General features: G+C 40.1%; 1 protein-coding gene across 3 annotated transcripts in view; it reads right to left on the bottom strand.

The window, feature by feature from the left end:
- MAP3K7CL (MAP3K7 C-terminal like) overlaps positions 1–12,637 on the bottom strand; it is a 79,792-nt gene that overhangs the window by 30,323 nt on the left and 36,832 nt on the right. The window contains exons 1-3 of one of the 3 annotated variants that reach the window (XM_025449868.2): positions 5,718–6,263; positions 5,148–5,201; positions 3,563–3,671 (exon numbers count right to left, since the gene is read on the bottom strand). In XM_025449868.2, coding sequence (XP_025305653.1) covers positions 3,563–3,671; positions 5,148–5,183 — 145 coding nt within the window. In that variant the 5' untranslated portion in view covers positions 5,184–5,201; positions 5,718–6,263. Of the gene's footprint in view, positions 1–3,562; positions 3,672–5,147; positions 5,202–5,717; positions 6,264–12,637 lie in introns of those variants that run through there. The other 2 variants (XM_025449871.2, XM_025449873.3) reach the window with 2 other exon arrangements.

The raw sequence follows: 12,637 nt of genomic DNA, 5'->3' as shown, positions 1-12,637 counted from the left end.
TTCAGCTAATTGATAAGAGGAGAGGCAGGGAATCCTAAAATCTACCAATTGGATAACTAGTCTCTAAATAATCTCAGATCAGTTGTAATATAAATTCTACCTTGACATTAAGTAGATGTGAAAGATGTAGGTAGGACATAAAACTGCTTATGTCGTTTATAGTTTCCTTAATACTCCAGCATCAATTATCATGGATACTTGATATCCATGATATCCAGACACTTGTTGAGTACTTAATTTGTGTCAAGCACTATGCTAAATGCTTTACCTATGTAGTATTCTTCAATCCTTACAACCACTATGTAAATTATCACTATTTACATCTTGTAGGAAACTGAAGTTTAGCAAAATTAAGTGACTTACCCAAGATCATACAAATAGTGATGGAATGGGTCTGGATACCACATCTTGAGGACTCCAAAGCCCTAAGTCCTTAACCTCTACACCGAATCATCTCAGAAAAAAAAAAAAAGCCTAAAGAAACAAGCCCTGTATTAGGTTCATAAGAAATAAATTAATTAATAGGCAAAGATGTGTCTTTTCCCATGGACTCTGCTTACCTCTCAACAATAAATCCGTAAGTGTAGATTTACTTCCCAATATTCCATGTTAGTTTCCCCATTTGCTATGGAAATCTAGGATGTTTGCCTTTGTTTTCCCCCCTAAATGTGTGGTCTAGAATGCACTGGAATTCAAAAGGCATGCATAGTGTGCATGATGGCAAGTGTTGCTCCGTGTGACACTCAACAGGCTCCTTATTCAAGAATTCAGAGGGAGTGTCTCCAAATATCTGCAAAGCATCTTTCTACACACTCGCAACTTCATGTACGTGCAAAAATATGGATTGTTGGACCTCCATTTGTACCTATTGCATCAGAATATACAGGAGTAGTGCCCTGGAACACATATTTTTGATGAGTGCTCTCAGATGATTATTTTAAGAAAGGTTGAGAAACACAGAAACCCTTCCTGCCTTGATTCTTTAGTTCAATGCCTTTTTAGAGATATAAGGACACACATGGGAAATTTTTTTTTAATTTTAGCAGTTTCTTTAGAAATCTTCCCAAGCATCTGTTTGTGGAATTAGAGAGTAGGAATTACATGAAATAAATGACAACCCTTTTTTGAAACTACCATATCAAAAAACCATGAATTTCAAAAAATGGGCATTTTTAGGACATTTGAAAGATTGAAACAAATCAATCTAAACTGCCTGATAAAAAACATGCAACAGGGCAGCCCGGGTGGCTCAGTAGTTTGGCACCGCCTCCAGCCTGGGGTGTGATCCAGTCCCACATCAGGCTTCCTGCATGGAGCCTGTTTCTCCCTCTGCCTGTGTCTCTGCCTCTCTCTCTCTGTGTTTCTCATGAATAAATAAATAAAATCTTTAAAAAATAAAAAAAAACATGCAACAACTCCTAGTCAGGGGCCAGTATCACTCAAAAGATGGTGGCAAATTAATTACAAGTTGTATCTCTTGGACTTCAAGAAAGAGTCTATTTGCAGCCCAAAGATCAAGATCCCCCTCTCCATGGCTCTTCTCTGTACATGAATTTTGTTAAAATAAAGATGAGGAAACAGTATATTTATTTGTCTCATCCAAAATTATGATACAATAATATTGCTTGGAATAAATAAGCTTTATATTCTGAAATTTTCTTTGTAAGATTGTTGATTGTAACAAGACTTCAAGACTTGTTCTGCTCTCATGGGACATGATCATAAGGAAGAAAATGATACTTTTCTTTTCTTTTTAAAAATATTTTATCTATTTATTCACGAGAGACACACTCACACAGAGGCAGAGACACGGGCGGAGGGAGAAGCAGGCTCCATGCAGGGAGCCCGACATGGGACTTGATCCCGGGACTCCAGGATCACGCCCTGGGCTAAAGGCAGGTGCTAAACTGCTGAGCCACCAAGGGATCCCGAAAATTTTACTTTTCTCCCTGGATTTTGGGGCTTACATGTATCTGTCTTGAAAGCTAGCCACTTAAGCATCAACCATATCCTCAAAATCTTACATTTATGAAATGCAGAAAAGCAGGAAGGGCTTTTCTTTTTCTTTTTAGAGAAGTGATATAGAATAATAGAGACAATTCAGATTCATATGCCTAGAGACCTGAATTTAAATCATAACTCTGTTACCTACTGACAAGATAGTCTCAAGCTCTGTGTCTGCAAATTGGCAATACTAATGTCTACATTGCATGGTCATTTTTTTAAAAGTATTTACCTATTTATTAAGGTAATCTCTACACCTATTGTAGGGTTTGAACTTAGGACCTCGAGATCAAGCGTCGCATGCTCTACCGACTGCACCAGCCAAGTGCCCCCTACGTTGCATGGTTATTTTAAAGATTTGAAATAATACATGTGAATTCCTAATACAAAAGAGGAATGCAATTAATGTTGGCTGTCGTTTCTTGTTAGAATGAATTGGTTTGCCTTTTGGAAGGATTTCCCTTCACCACTGTGTTTCAAGGCAACACCTGAGTGAAGATATAAAACAGCAGGCCAATGAAAGAGTGTTGAAAGAAGAGATGAGAAAGAGCTAAGGCTTCACTCTTCTTACTCTAGAACAAATCCTCCCCTGGGGGCTGCACAGTCCAGGACAATGGGGCCAGATGTATCCCACCATAATCACTTGGTATAGGAAAGCCTGAATTGGCTGTGTAATGACTTCGCAGAGCCCAGATCTTGCATTATTTTAGGAATAAACTTGCTTCTTTTCAATTATCCCTACATGGACAGTGTAGGAAGAAAAAGAGATGATTGATTGACTGATAGATAAATAGAATCAGCCCTCTAAAGACTCAAGGTTGAAAAGGTAATGTTATTTGAGCATGTGATTACGGATTTTAACAGATGACAGACTGAGAGCCAAGGCTGATGCCAGTGAAAGAGATCCAAGCATTCCCTTCCTCATGTCTGTGACCTCACACCACCTGAGGTCCCCGTCATAGGTGGTGTAATTCAATATGTGTGTTAAGAGGTCACAGAAGGGAGTCATGACAAAGGGCTCTAAGTATGGCAGCCTCACCTCAGACCTTACTATTTCAAGACAGCCTGCCTCACCTGTCCCATTCATCACTCTGGCTAAAGTCTGTTTGTTCAGCCAGAAGTGTGGGAGCACCAGTAAGAAACCAGCATTTGCAACTTGGGCTCCAGGAAATGCTGTTGGAACCAGGACAGTGATATTTTTATATGACCTAACCAACTGCCAGCACTTTAATAAACGTCTCTTCACACAGTTTCAATGATGACATACATTGGAATCGTTAGATATTGTTACAGCTCTGTGAATTTTATAATAAAAGAAAGTTAAATGGGGAAAGTAAAAAGGAAGGAGAAATGTGCTAAAACAACTAGAGGATTGGAGGTGGAGGAAGTATCACCAGAGGCATTTCTGGAAGCCACGCTTGAACAATGCTTGATGAAAAATCACACACCCCATCATTCGGTCATGCCAGGCATGCATTTTTAACACACCCTCAGGAAAAGATGACAGTAAAGTGGTGACGGGCAGGGAGGTGGCCCTCTCCCTGGGTGCAGAGCGTACCTGAGGCATTATCGAGGCTGAAGGCAATGCGTACTGGCTTATCCGCAGGTACCCTGGCTGTGCTGATCATGTGGGCACCTGAGTCTTGGCCTTCCCCTGGGTCTTCCAGCTGTGTGGACAAGAGAGAGCCGTTGTCACTTACCCGAGTCATCCCTCAAATACTCAGAGGATCTTGGAAATTAGAGGGAAAGTTAGTATGCATTGCTTTCTTATTTTGAAGAAACTCCCAGTCCCTGGCTTTCTTTCCCTACATGGAAAACATTCACCTGCCCCATTTAAAATTCTTTTTCTGGCTCATAAAAAAATTGTTTTGGAAAATACAATATCTAGAATAAAATATACAAGATGGAGCAAAATCTCCACCCACCTCACTTTTTTAGTATCCCTTCACACTGACTAATCCAATCCTGGCCCTTCAAGGTCTTCTATAGTGTTTTATTTTTAATCAAGGAGGATAAAGAAGTCCTAATAGGGCATCAGACAACTTCATATTAGATTAGCTTGTCACACTCAAAAGCCAAAATTGGACCTGAATTATTGATCTGAATTATCGAGTGATAAAGGATGAATATCATAGGACCACTTCAAGAATACCAAGGACTATTTTTAAATATCCCACAGTTATATTATGAATATTATATGCTTTAAATATCTAACTAACTACCTGTAAATCTATCAAACATTTATCAGATTATACATGTTAACAATGTATGATACAAGCAAAAGACAAAACTTGAAAACATCCTACTGCTGTTCTACTGTACCTGTTAAATTATCATTAATAAACCAAGATCGAATGAATGGGAAAACCTCCTACAGATAGTTGAGACAGATAAAAACACATGCATATTTCCTTGCCATAAGAATAGAATTTAGCTCAAATACATTTTAACCAAGATATTTGATCATTTTTATTCAATGGGACTAAGGAAAAGAGATTGTTATAAATACACAATGTCTTCATTATTTAGATACATATGTGCAACTCTTCCATTTTTAATCATGCTTCCCTAAACTCTCTACTTTCCTCTTCATGTAAACAGTAAAACCAAAACCTCCGAGTGATATTTTTAGGAAAACGTGCCTAAAAATGGCAAAATATAAATCATCTCTTTAACCATCCTCAGCAAGATTCTGGGAACTGTTTAGCAGGACATTTTCTCATAGCAAGGTTTCTGACTCTTTCCCATAACTTTTTTGTATCTAAAAATAGTGTCTAGAACACTGAATTTTGTTTTTACACTTATTTATAGAGCAAACTCAAATGCATATATATGCACACATACACACACATATTTAGACATATATACATATGGAATTATCCTACCCAATATATGGAAAGAGAACAGGCTTATATTAAACACCTAGTATAGCTTTGGAGAAAAACCAGCAGCTGTTTATCACCCAGTAAGAATCATATTTGGCCCATTCATTTAAAACCACAAATAGCAATGAACCATAAAGCACTCTGAGGCATGTCCTTCTAAGTTAGAGAAAATAACATGAAACATTCAACTTAAGAAAAGGGTAATATAAAATTGCTGTTACTTGACTCAGGATTTGTTTTATCTTAGCTCTGACATACATTTCTGTGTAGTCTCCTCTGCTTAGAATCAACCATCTTGTTAGCCACCTGTTCCTAGGGAATAGAACAGACTGTCTCAAATTTAACAAAACAAACAATTTAAAAAAAAAAAAAAAACAACCCTTAAAGTCGTAGCTAAGAGAAAAAAAGTCTTGCTGTTATGCCCTGCACCATCACCAACCCATTTTATCCTAACATCTGAGGCTGAAAAGCGCTCCTCTTTTGGCTCAGTCTCCCAGCACTTTCCTGCACCTAGAAATAAAGCTCCAGAGGTGGAAATTTGCCTCGAGGTTCCCAGCGCAGGGAAACGAAATTGATAGACACAGCTCGTTTAGAGCCCCTCCCCTCCACACAACCAGGAACATCTGTCGGCCTCGATGACAGCAGCCAAGTGGGGTGGATTTCGAGTTCCGCACGGTGTCGGCCAGGAGAGCCCCTAAACCGCCTTGCCTTTTCATCACACCGCCTGGGGAAAGGGACCACTGATCCCTCCTCCGGGCCGCGACAGAGCTTCGGCTAAGTTGCTGGTGCCCCGAGCGTTTGGGTCGGTGTTGACACCTGTTGCCTTACCTCACTGAGTTGAGTGTCTGCACTTGTGTAATCCAGGGCCAGCCACTGCCTTGGCCAGTCGTTGCCTTTGTGGAGTGGAGACCTAGCAAGAGCGCAGGCCGCACCTGCTACATAGCAGCCCCTGACAATCTGAGGAGCAGTGACAGCTGTCAGGGCAGTCCACTGCTACCTGCTGTCCCCCAGACCCCCGCGTCCCACGGGCCTCCCCTGTTCCGCTTCCCTCCACAACCCCTCTCTCCTTTCCTTGCCTCTCCAACAGCCAGGATGTTGTCATGCTTCTAGAAAAAGCAAGTGCAAAAGAAAACCCTCCTCCTGTCAGAGGCATGGATAAACAGCAAGTTGTGGAGAGTCCAAATGTTTTAATTCATTAGTCCTGGCAAACCTAAAATACAAACAGACTTGCTTCACAAGACAGGAATGTCTTCAGCGTGACCCAATCGGTGTCTGTGTCTATTCCAGCAAACTGGCAAAGATAGCATGACTCCGGTCAGCAAAAATGTCGGCAGCTCCAATCAGCTCAGCAAGACCCGGCCAACTTGGACAGACAGCAGGGGCCGACTCTCGGATGAGAGCTGCAGCGATCCCGGCTACGGACGTGAGGTTTGAGATGGAGCCACTGATGGGCTTGGTGACTTGATCCCATCTACAAACGCACCCGACTGCAAAACCAGTCGATGGTGAAAAGGAAAGGAGCCTTACTTAGAATTGTCCATCCTTTCGAGGAGCTATAAACCCGCAGGTCAGGAGTACTTTAAAAGAGGTGGATGCTGCTGCTGAGATTAAATAATTAAAGATAAGCAAGTATTAAGAGGATGCAAAGACAAGCCACAGATGGGAAGAACAGTCTGCAAATTAAGTATCAGAAAAAGAGCTAGTATCCAAAATATGACAAGAACCCCAAAAGTAGGAAAACAAACAAGCCAACCTAAAAAGCGGGCAAAAGATCTGCAACAGACACCTCACCAAAGAGGCATAGATGGCAAATAAGTGCGTAAGAAGCTGCTAAATACCATATAAGAGAATTACAAATCACCACCACACACATATTAGAATGGCCAAAAACAAAACACTGACGACACCTAATACTGATGAGGATGCAAAATGGCACGGCCACTTTGGAAGACACTAAGTGAACTCTTCCGTATGATCCAGCAGTCCGGCTCCTTGGTATTTACCCAAAGGAGTTGAAAACTTCTGTCCACACAAAAAACCATAGCCAGATGTTTAGAGCTGCTTTATTCACGATTGCCAAAACCTAAAGGCAAACAAGATGTCCTTTGGAAGGTGAATGGATAAACAGTGGGACATCCAGGTAGTAGAATATTATTCAGTGACAAAAAGAATTGAGCACTCAAGCCACAAAAAGACACGGAGGAAACTTACTTACGTGTATGTTATTAAGTGAAAGAAGCCCATCTGCAAAGGCTACGGGCTGTGTGATTCCAACTACATGACAGTTTGCAAAAGGCAAAATTAAGACAACAGTAAAAAGATCAGTAGTTGCCAGAGGTTCAGTGGAGAAGAAGAGAGGGTTAAACAGGAGAGACTTGTAGGACAGTGAAACTATTCTGAATGATACTGTAATGGTGAGTACGTGTCACTATACATTTGTCAAAACCCACAAAATGTGCACCACCAAGAGTGAACCCTAACCCAAGGTGTGGACTTTAGTTAATAATAATGTATCTGTATAATGTACCTATCTCAATTGTTAACAAATGTACAGCACTAATGTCAGATGTGAATACAAAGGGAAATGAGCCTGAAGAAGCAATTTGAGGACCTAAGGGAAACCTGCTTTTCATTCATTCTTTTCTGTAAACCTAAAATTGATCAAAAAAGATTTTTAAAATAAGTAAAAGGACATAGCAGGTTCTCTTGATCTAATGAATAAAAGGTTAATTTGTTCGGGCACTTGGGTGGCTCCGTCAGTTGATCGGTCAGTTGATCTCAGCTCGGGTCTTGATCTCAGGGTTGTGAGTTCAAGCCCTGCATTGGGCCCCATGCTGGGTATGAAGCCTACATTTTTTTTAAAAAAAGGCTATTTTGGTGTGATAGCCACAGCAATAAACTGCACAGATTCAGGCAGAGCATTCACAGATAAACCTATTTGCATTTCTAACTGCAAATTTTTTCAGGAATCGTTATTACTCTTCTAACGTTATTTTGTTTTATTTTACCTTATATAATGCATTATAATTTATCAAAAGTCTTATTCACTATCATCTTCATCTTCCCTGTAATCTTGTAACACAACCATGGTCAATATTGTCATCCCTATCTGACAGATGAGCAAACTGAGACTCAGACAAAAGGAGTAACACGCATAAGTTAAATGGAATAAAAAACACATGTAGGATTCAGGTTTTCTAATTTGGGGTTCATGCTATTTCCACTACACCAGGATGCACTCTGTATGAAATATCCGACTGAATTGTTTCACTCATGATGTCTGACTCTTACCTTTTGGCTTGGAGGAGACAAATATATAACTTTCTTCAATGGTCTGGCATCCAGGTTCATCTGACACCAGCCATACTTATCATGACACCCCAAGGAAATCAAAGCTGTGCATCTTATCTATGCTGATGGCAAAGTGGATACCACAACCACACTGGCTCCCAAATCGACCCCTGAGTGCACCTTGAGAAAAGCTGGCAGTCACATCATCATTGCCAAGGGAATCAGCAATTGGGAGCGTCTGGATTCATGTGAAGCTGACGCTTCAGAATGGAAAGATCCAGAATGAGGCAGCACCTTCCCTCTTCCCTTATCACCAAAACTCTGGAGGAACCACGTTGGAGATAGAAAGGGAAAGTTACACATTAAATACAGTAGAACTACAATCCTTTATAACATTGTCAGAAGCACCTGACAGATGCAGCATAGATCTTTATGCAGAGAATTCTCCAGCATCAGTTAGAGCAATCCTGGGGACTGTCTAGTTCGTGGGCTTTGGTGTCAATGCCTCCATCCTCATAACATCAAAAATTACATCAACAGTGATGGCGGAGGGGGAGCGGTGCCTGGGTTGGCTCAGTTGGTTAAGAGTCTGCCTTTAGCTCAGGTCATGATCCTGGAGTCCCAGGATGGAGCCCCACATTGAGCTCCCTGCTTGGCAGGGGAGCCTACTTTTCCCTCTGCTCCTCATCCTGTTCATGCTCACTCTCTCTCTCCCTCTGTCTCAAATAAATAAATAAAATTAAAATAAAAAACATAGTGATGTTGATGCCCAATTGGTAAAGAGCTATAAGAGAAAGATTTCATGAAAGGATAATTTGACAGCAACTAGAAAAGAACAAAAAGAATACATCCAAATACTCTAAATGTGCTCTGTCCAAATCTCATCATATAAATTCAAGGTTTTAAACAGTAATTTATATTCACTGGCTCTTCCATTCCCATAGGAGCAACAGTGTATTTCTTGGCTCTTTATCTAAACACTTCCCAGACAGTAACAACTCTGAAACCCAAGTGAAATCCCTTCCCACAACTGTAACCCAAAATAACTACATGGTATTTTAAGAATTCAATAGAATTGTACTAATTCAATCAAAAAAGGATTGTGAGGATACATCTAAATAATAACAGATTAGGGCACCTGGGTGGCTCAGTGGTTGAGCGCCTGCCTTGGGCTCAGGTCATGACCCCAGGTCCTGGGATCGAGTCCCATATCAGTGTCCCTGCAGGAAGCCTCCTTCTCCCTCTGCCTATGTCTCTGCCTCTCTCTGTCTCTCTTAAGAATAAATAAATAAAATCTTAATAATAATAATAATAGTAACAGATTAACAGTATGTCTCTGGGTAAAAGTACTATGTATAATTTTTATTTTCTTCTTTTCGGCAATAAATGTATTTTATTGTGAGGTGAAAAGTTAGTTTTAATAGTATTCAAGGAGCTTTTCAAAAAGTGAAATCTAGACTTGCTTCTGAATTGTGGTCTATAATAGGCACAGAGGCTCATGGGATAGGTCATTGTTGCAATTAATGTGGTCTGAATGTCTTGATACAATTCAATAAGCATTTGAAGATTGATTGATTTTTAGTAATCTTTACACTCAAGATGGGGCTCAAACTCACAACCCTGAGATCAAGAGTTGCATGCTCTTCCAACTGAGCCAGCCAGGTGCCCCTCATGATTTAATATGCTCCTGGTTCATATTTCCCAAACTTGCCTCATTACTAGGTTCATGCCTTTTAACAATATCTGTTCCCAGGCCCTGCCCATGGCAGTGAGGGCTGGGACTGGCCCTGGGGTTTTGCAACTGTAAACAAGAAATACTAATACCTATGCATAGTGTTTAGAGAATGGTTTATAAAACACTCCTGACCAAAGGTTCTAGGGGAAGACTAATTATTTCACTGTCCTGAAATGGCTGACCCTTGAACTACATGGGGGTGAGGATTGCCGAAACCCCTACTGAGAGTCAACCATCCACATGTAGCTTTTGATTCCCCAAAAACTCAACTACTAATAGCCTCCTGTTGCCAAGAAACTTTTTTGTTAACATAAACAGTTGTGTAACACATACTTTTTATGTTATATGTATTATATACTTTATTCTTACAATGGAGTAAACTAGGGCAAAGAAAACATGAAGAGGATCATAAGGAAGAGGAAATATACATATGGTATAGAACTGTATCAAAAAAGATCTGCATTTGGGACACCTGGGTGGTTCAGCAGTTGAGCGTCTGCCTTTGGCTCAGGGTGTGATCCCAGGGTCCCGGGATCAAGTCCTGTATCAGGCTCCCTGCAGGGAGCCTGCTTCTCCCTCTGCCTATGTCTCTGCCCCTCTCTCTGTGTCTCATAAATAAATAAATAAATCTTAAAAAAAAAAAAAAAAGATCTGCATCTATGTGGACCTGCGTAGTCCAAACTTGTGTTGTTTAAGGGTCAACCGTATTTTGTCAGGGGGGAGAATTCAGGCTTAAGATAGCAGAATGATCAACTTTACATCACTAAGCTCAAGAGAAGGGTGTGTGGATGAGAAACTTTAAACCATTCAGTGGGTCCTTCCTGAGCCTTGTGGCTTCCTCATTGCAAGAGACAGAACCGTGTATAGTGTTTAAGAGCCAAGCTCTTAAATTGTACTTCTAGACAATGAAATTGGTATTTCATATAATTTCCAAATGTCACCAAATGTTATTCCTTTTTGGATATTTAAGGTTTTTTTTGAGATATAATTGACATATAACACGATATTAGTTTCAGGTATACAGCATAATGATTCAATATTTGTATATATTGTGAAGTGATCACTACAGGAAATCCTGTTAGTGTCCACACCACACATAGTTACTGATTCTTTTTCTTGTAGTGAGAACCTTTTTTTTTACATTTTTTAATTTAAATTCAATTTGCCAACATATAGTAAAACACCGAGTGCCCATCCCATCAAGTGCCCTCCTCAGTGCCTGTCACCCAGTTACCCCATCCCTCTCCCCTTCTGCAACCCTTTGCAACCCTCCCCTTCTGCAACCCTTTGTTTCCCAGAGTTAGGAGAACTTTTAAGAACTACTCTCTTCCCAACTTTCAGATATACAATACAGTTAACTATAGTCACTGTTATATCCCTAGGACTACTTCATAGGCGGTGAATACTATTCTTTAAAAAGAAAAAATATTCTCCAATATTGACTTAGATCACTTTTGATAATAATGTTACCTAAGTACAAGCATAAAACCATGTGTAAGCTTCTTATGAAACTCTTATTAAAAACAAATTGATAAAGCACTTACAAAAACAAATTTACAAATTAAATGCAAATAAAGAAAAATAAAGCACTACTTAACCACGTTAACTTAATGTAACAGAATGCTTTCCTGAAAATAAGCAAGTGCGTGCAACTTGAAAATAGCTCTCATTTTGTAGGATATGATTCATTAAGGGTTCCTCCTGTCCACACTGCTACAAGCATGATGACTGGTTGCTTCTGGGGCTTTTCCTCTGTGACCTGCTTTGAAACTCATGCTTCACTGGTGCCCGTGACATCCTTGCCCTGCACACACAAGCATGCATGATGAAGAAAGTGCTCAGCACCTGGCGTCTGCAGACTTTGGTCTCCTCTTTTTCTAACCCCAACTGTTGCTTTTGTACCATATCAACCCATGAACACAGCCTGTTAAAATTGGAAGGCCTAAACAGATATATCCTGAATACCTTTCTGACATTTCTCAAATGAGCTTTAGCTTTAAAGTCACATCTTTACTGAAATTATTAGAGAAACTCGGCGAACTATTGCTAAAACTCTCAAACACTGAGCTGAACAGTCCATAAATTACCATGGTTGTCTGTCCTCTTGGTGTGTGTCCAAGTAAAGACTTTGGAAGCCTCCAATTGTGAGAGCAGACTAAATGCCAGTCAAACCTCCCATGTGATTGAGGGGAAAATAAAAAGAAATTTTAGCTTTAAATTAGGATTTAAATTAAGATTCTTTTGGGGATGACAGTCAAAAATCAACTTAATATTGGTGTAAATCACAAAAGGTATTTATTGGCTCACATAACTAGGAACCCCAAGGACCTTCTCATTTCAGTAGGGGATTTATCCAAAGGCACAGAGACATCAGGAATCTCTCTTCACTTCATGGGTCATCTTTCTCTTGTGTTAACTCCACTCTCAAATGGAGTCTCCCCATGAGGGGGCCATCAGCTATCTAAACTCACATCCGATCAGCTTTATTTTTTTCATCTTTTATTTTATTTAAAATCAATTAACTAACATATTGTATATTATTAGTTTCAAAGATAGGGTTCAGTGATATATCAGTTGTATATAATACTCAGTGCTCATTACATCAAGTGCCCTCGTTAATGCCCATCACCCATTTACCCCATCCTCCACCCCCACTCACCCACTACCCCTCCAGCAACCCTCAGTTTGTTTCCTACAGTTGCGAGTTTCTTATGGTTATCAG

The sequence above is a fragment of the Canis lupus genome, chromosome 31, assembly GCF_003254725.2.
Source record: "Canis lupus dingo isolate Sandy chromosome 31, ASM325472v2, whole genome shotgun sequence".
Taxonomy (NCBI): Eukaryota; Metazoa; Chordata; class Mammalia; order Carnivora; family Canidae; genus Canis; species Canis lupus.
This window is presented reverse-complemented; position numbering and strand designations above follow the sequence as displayed.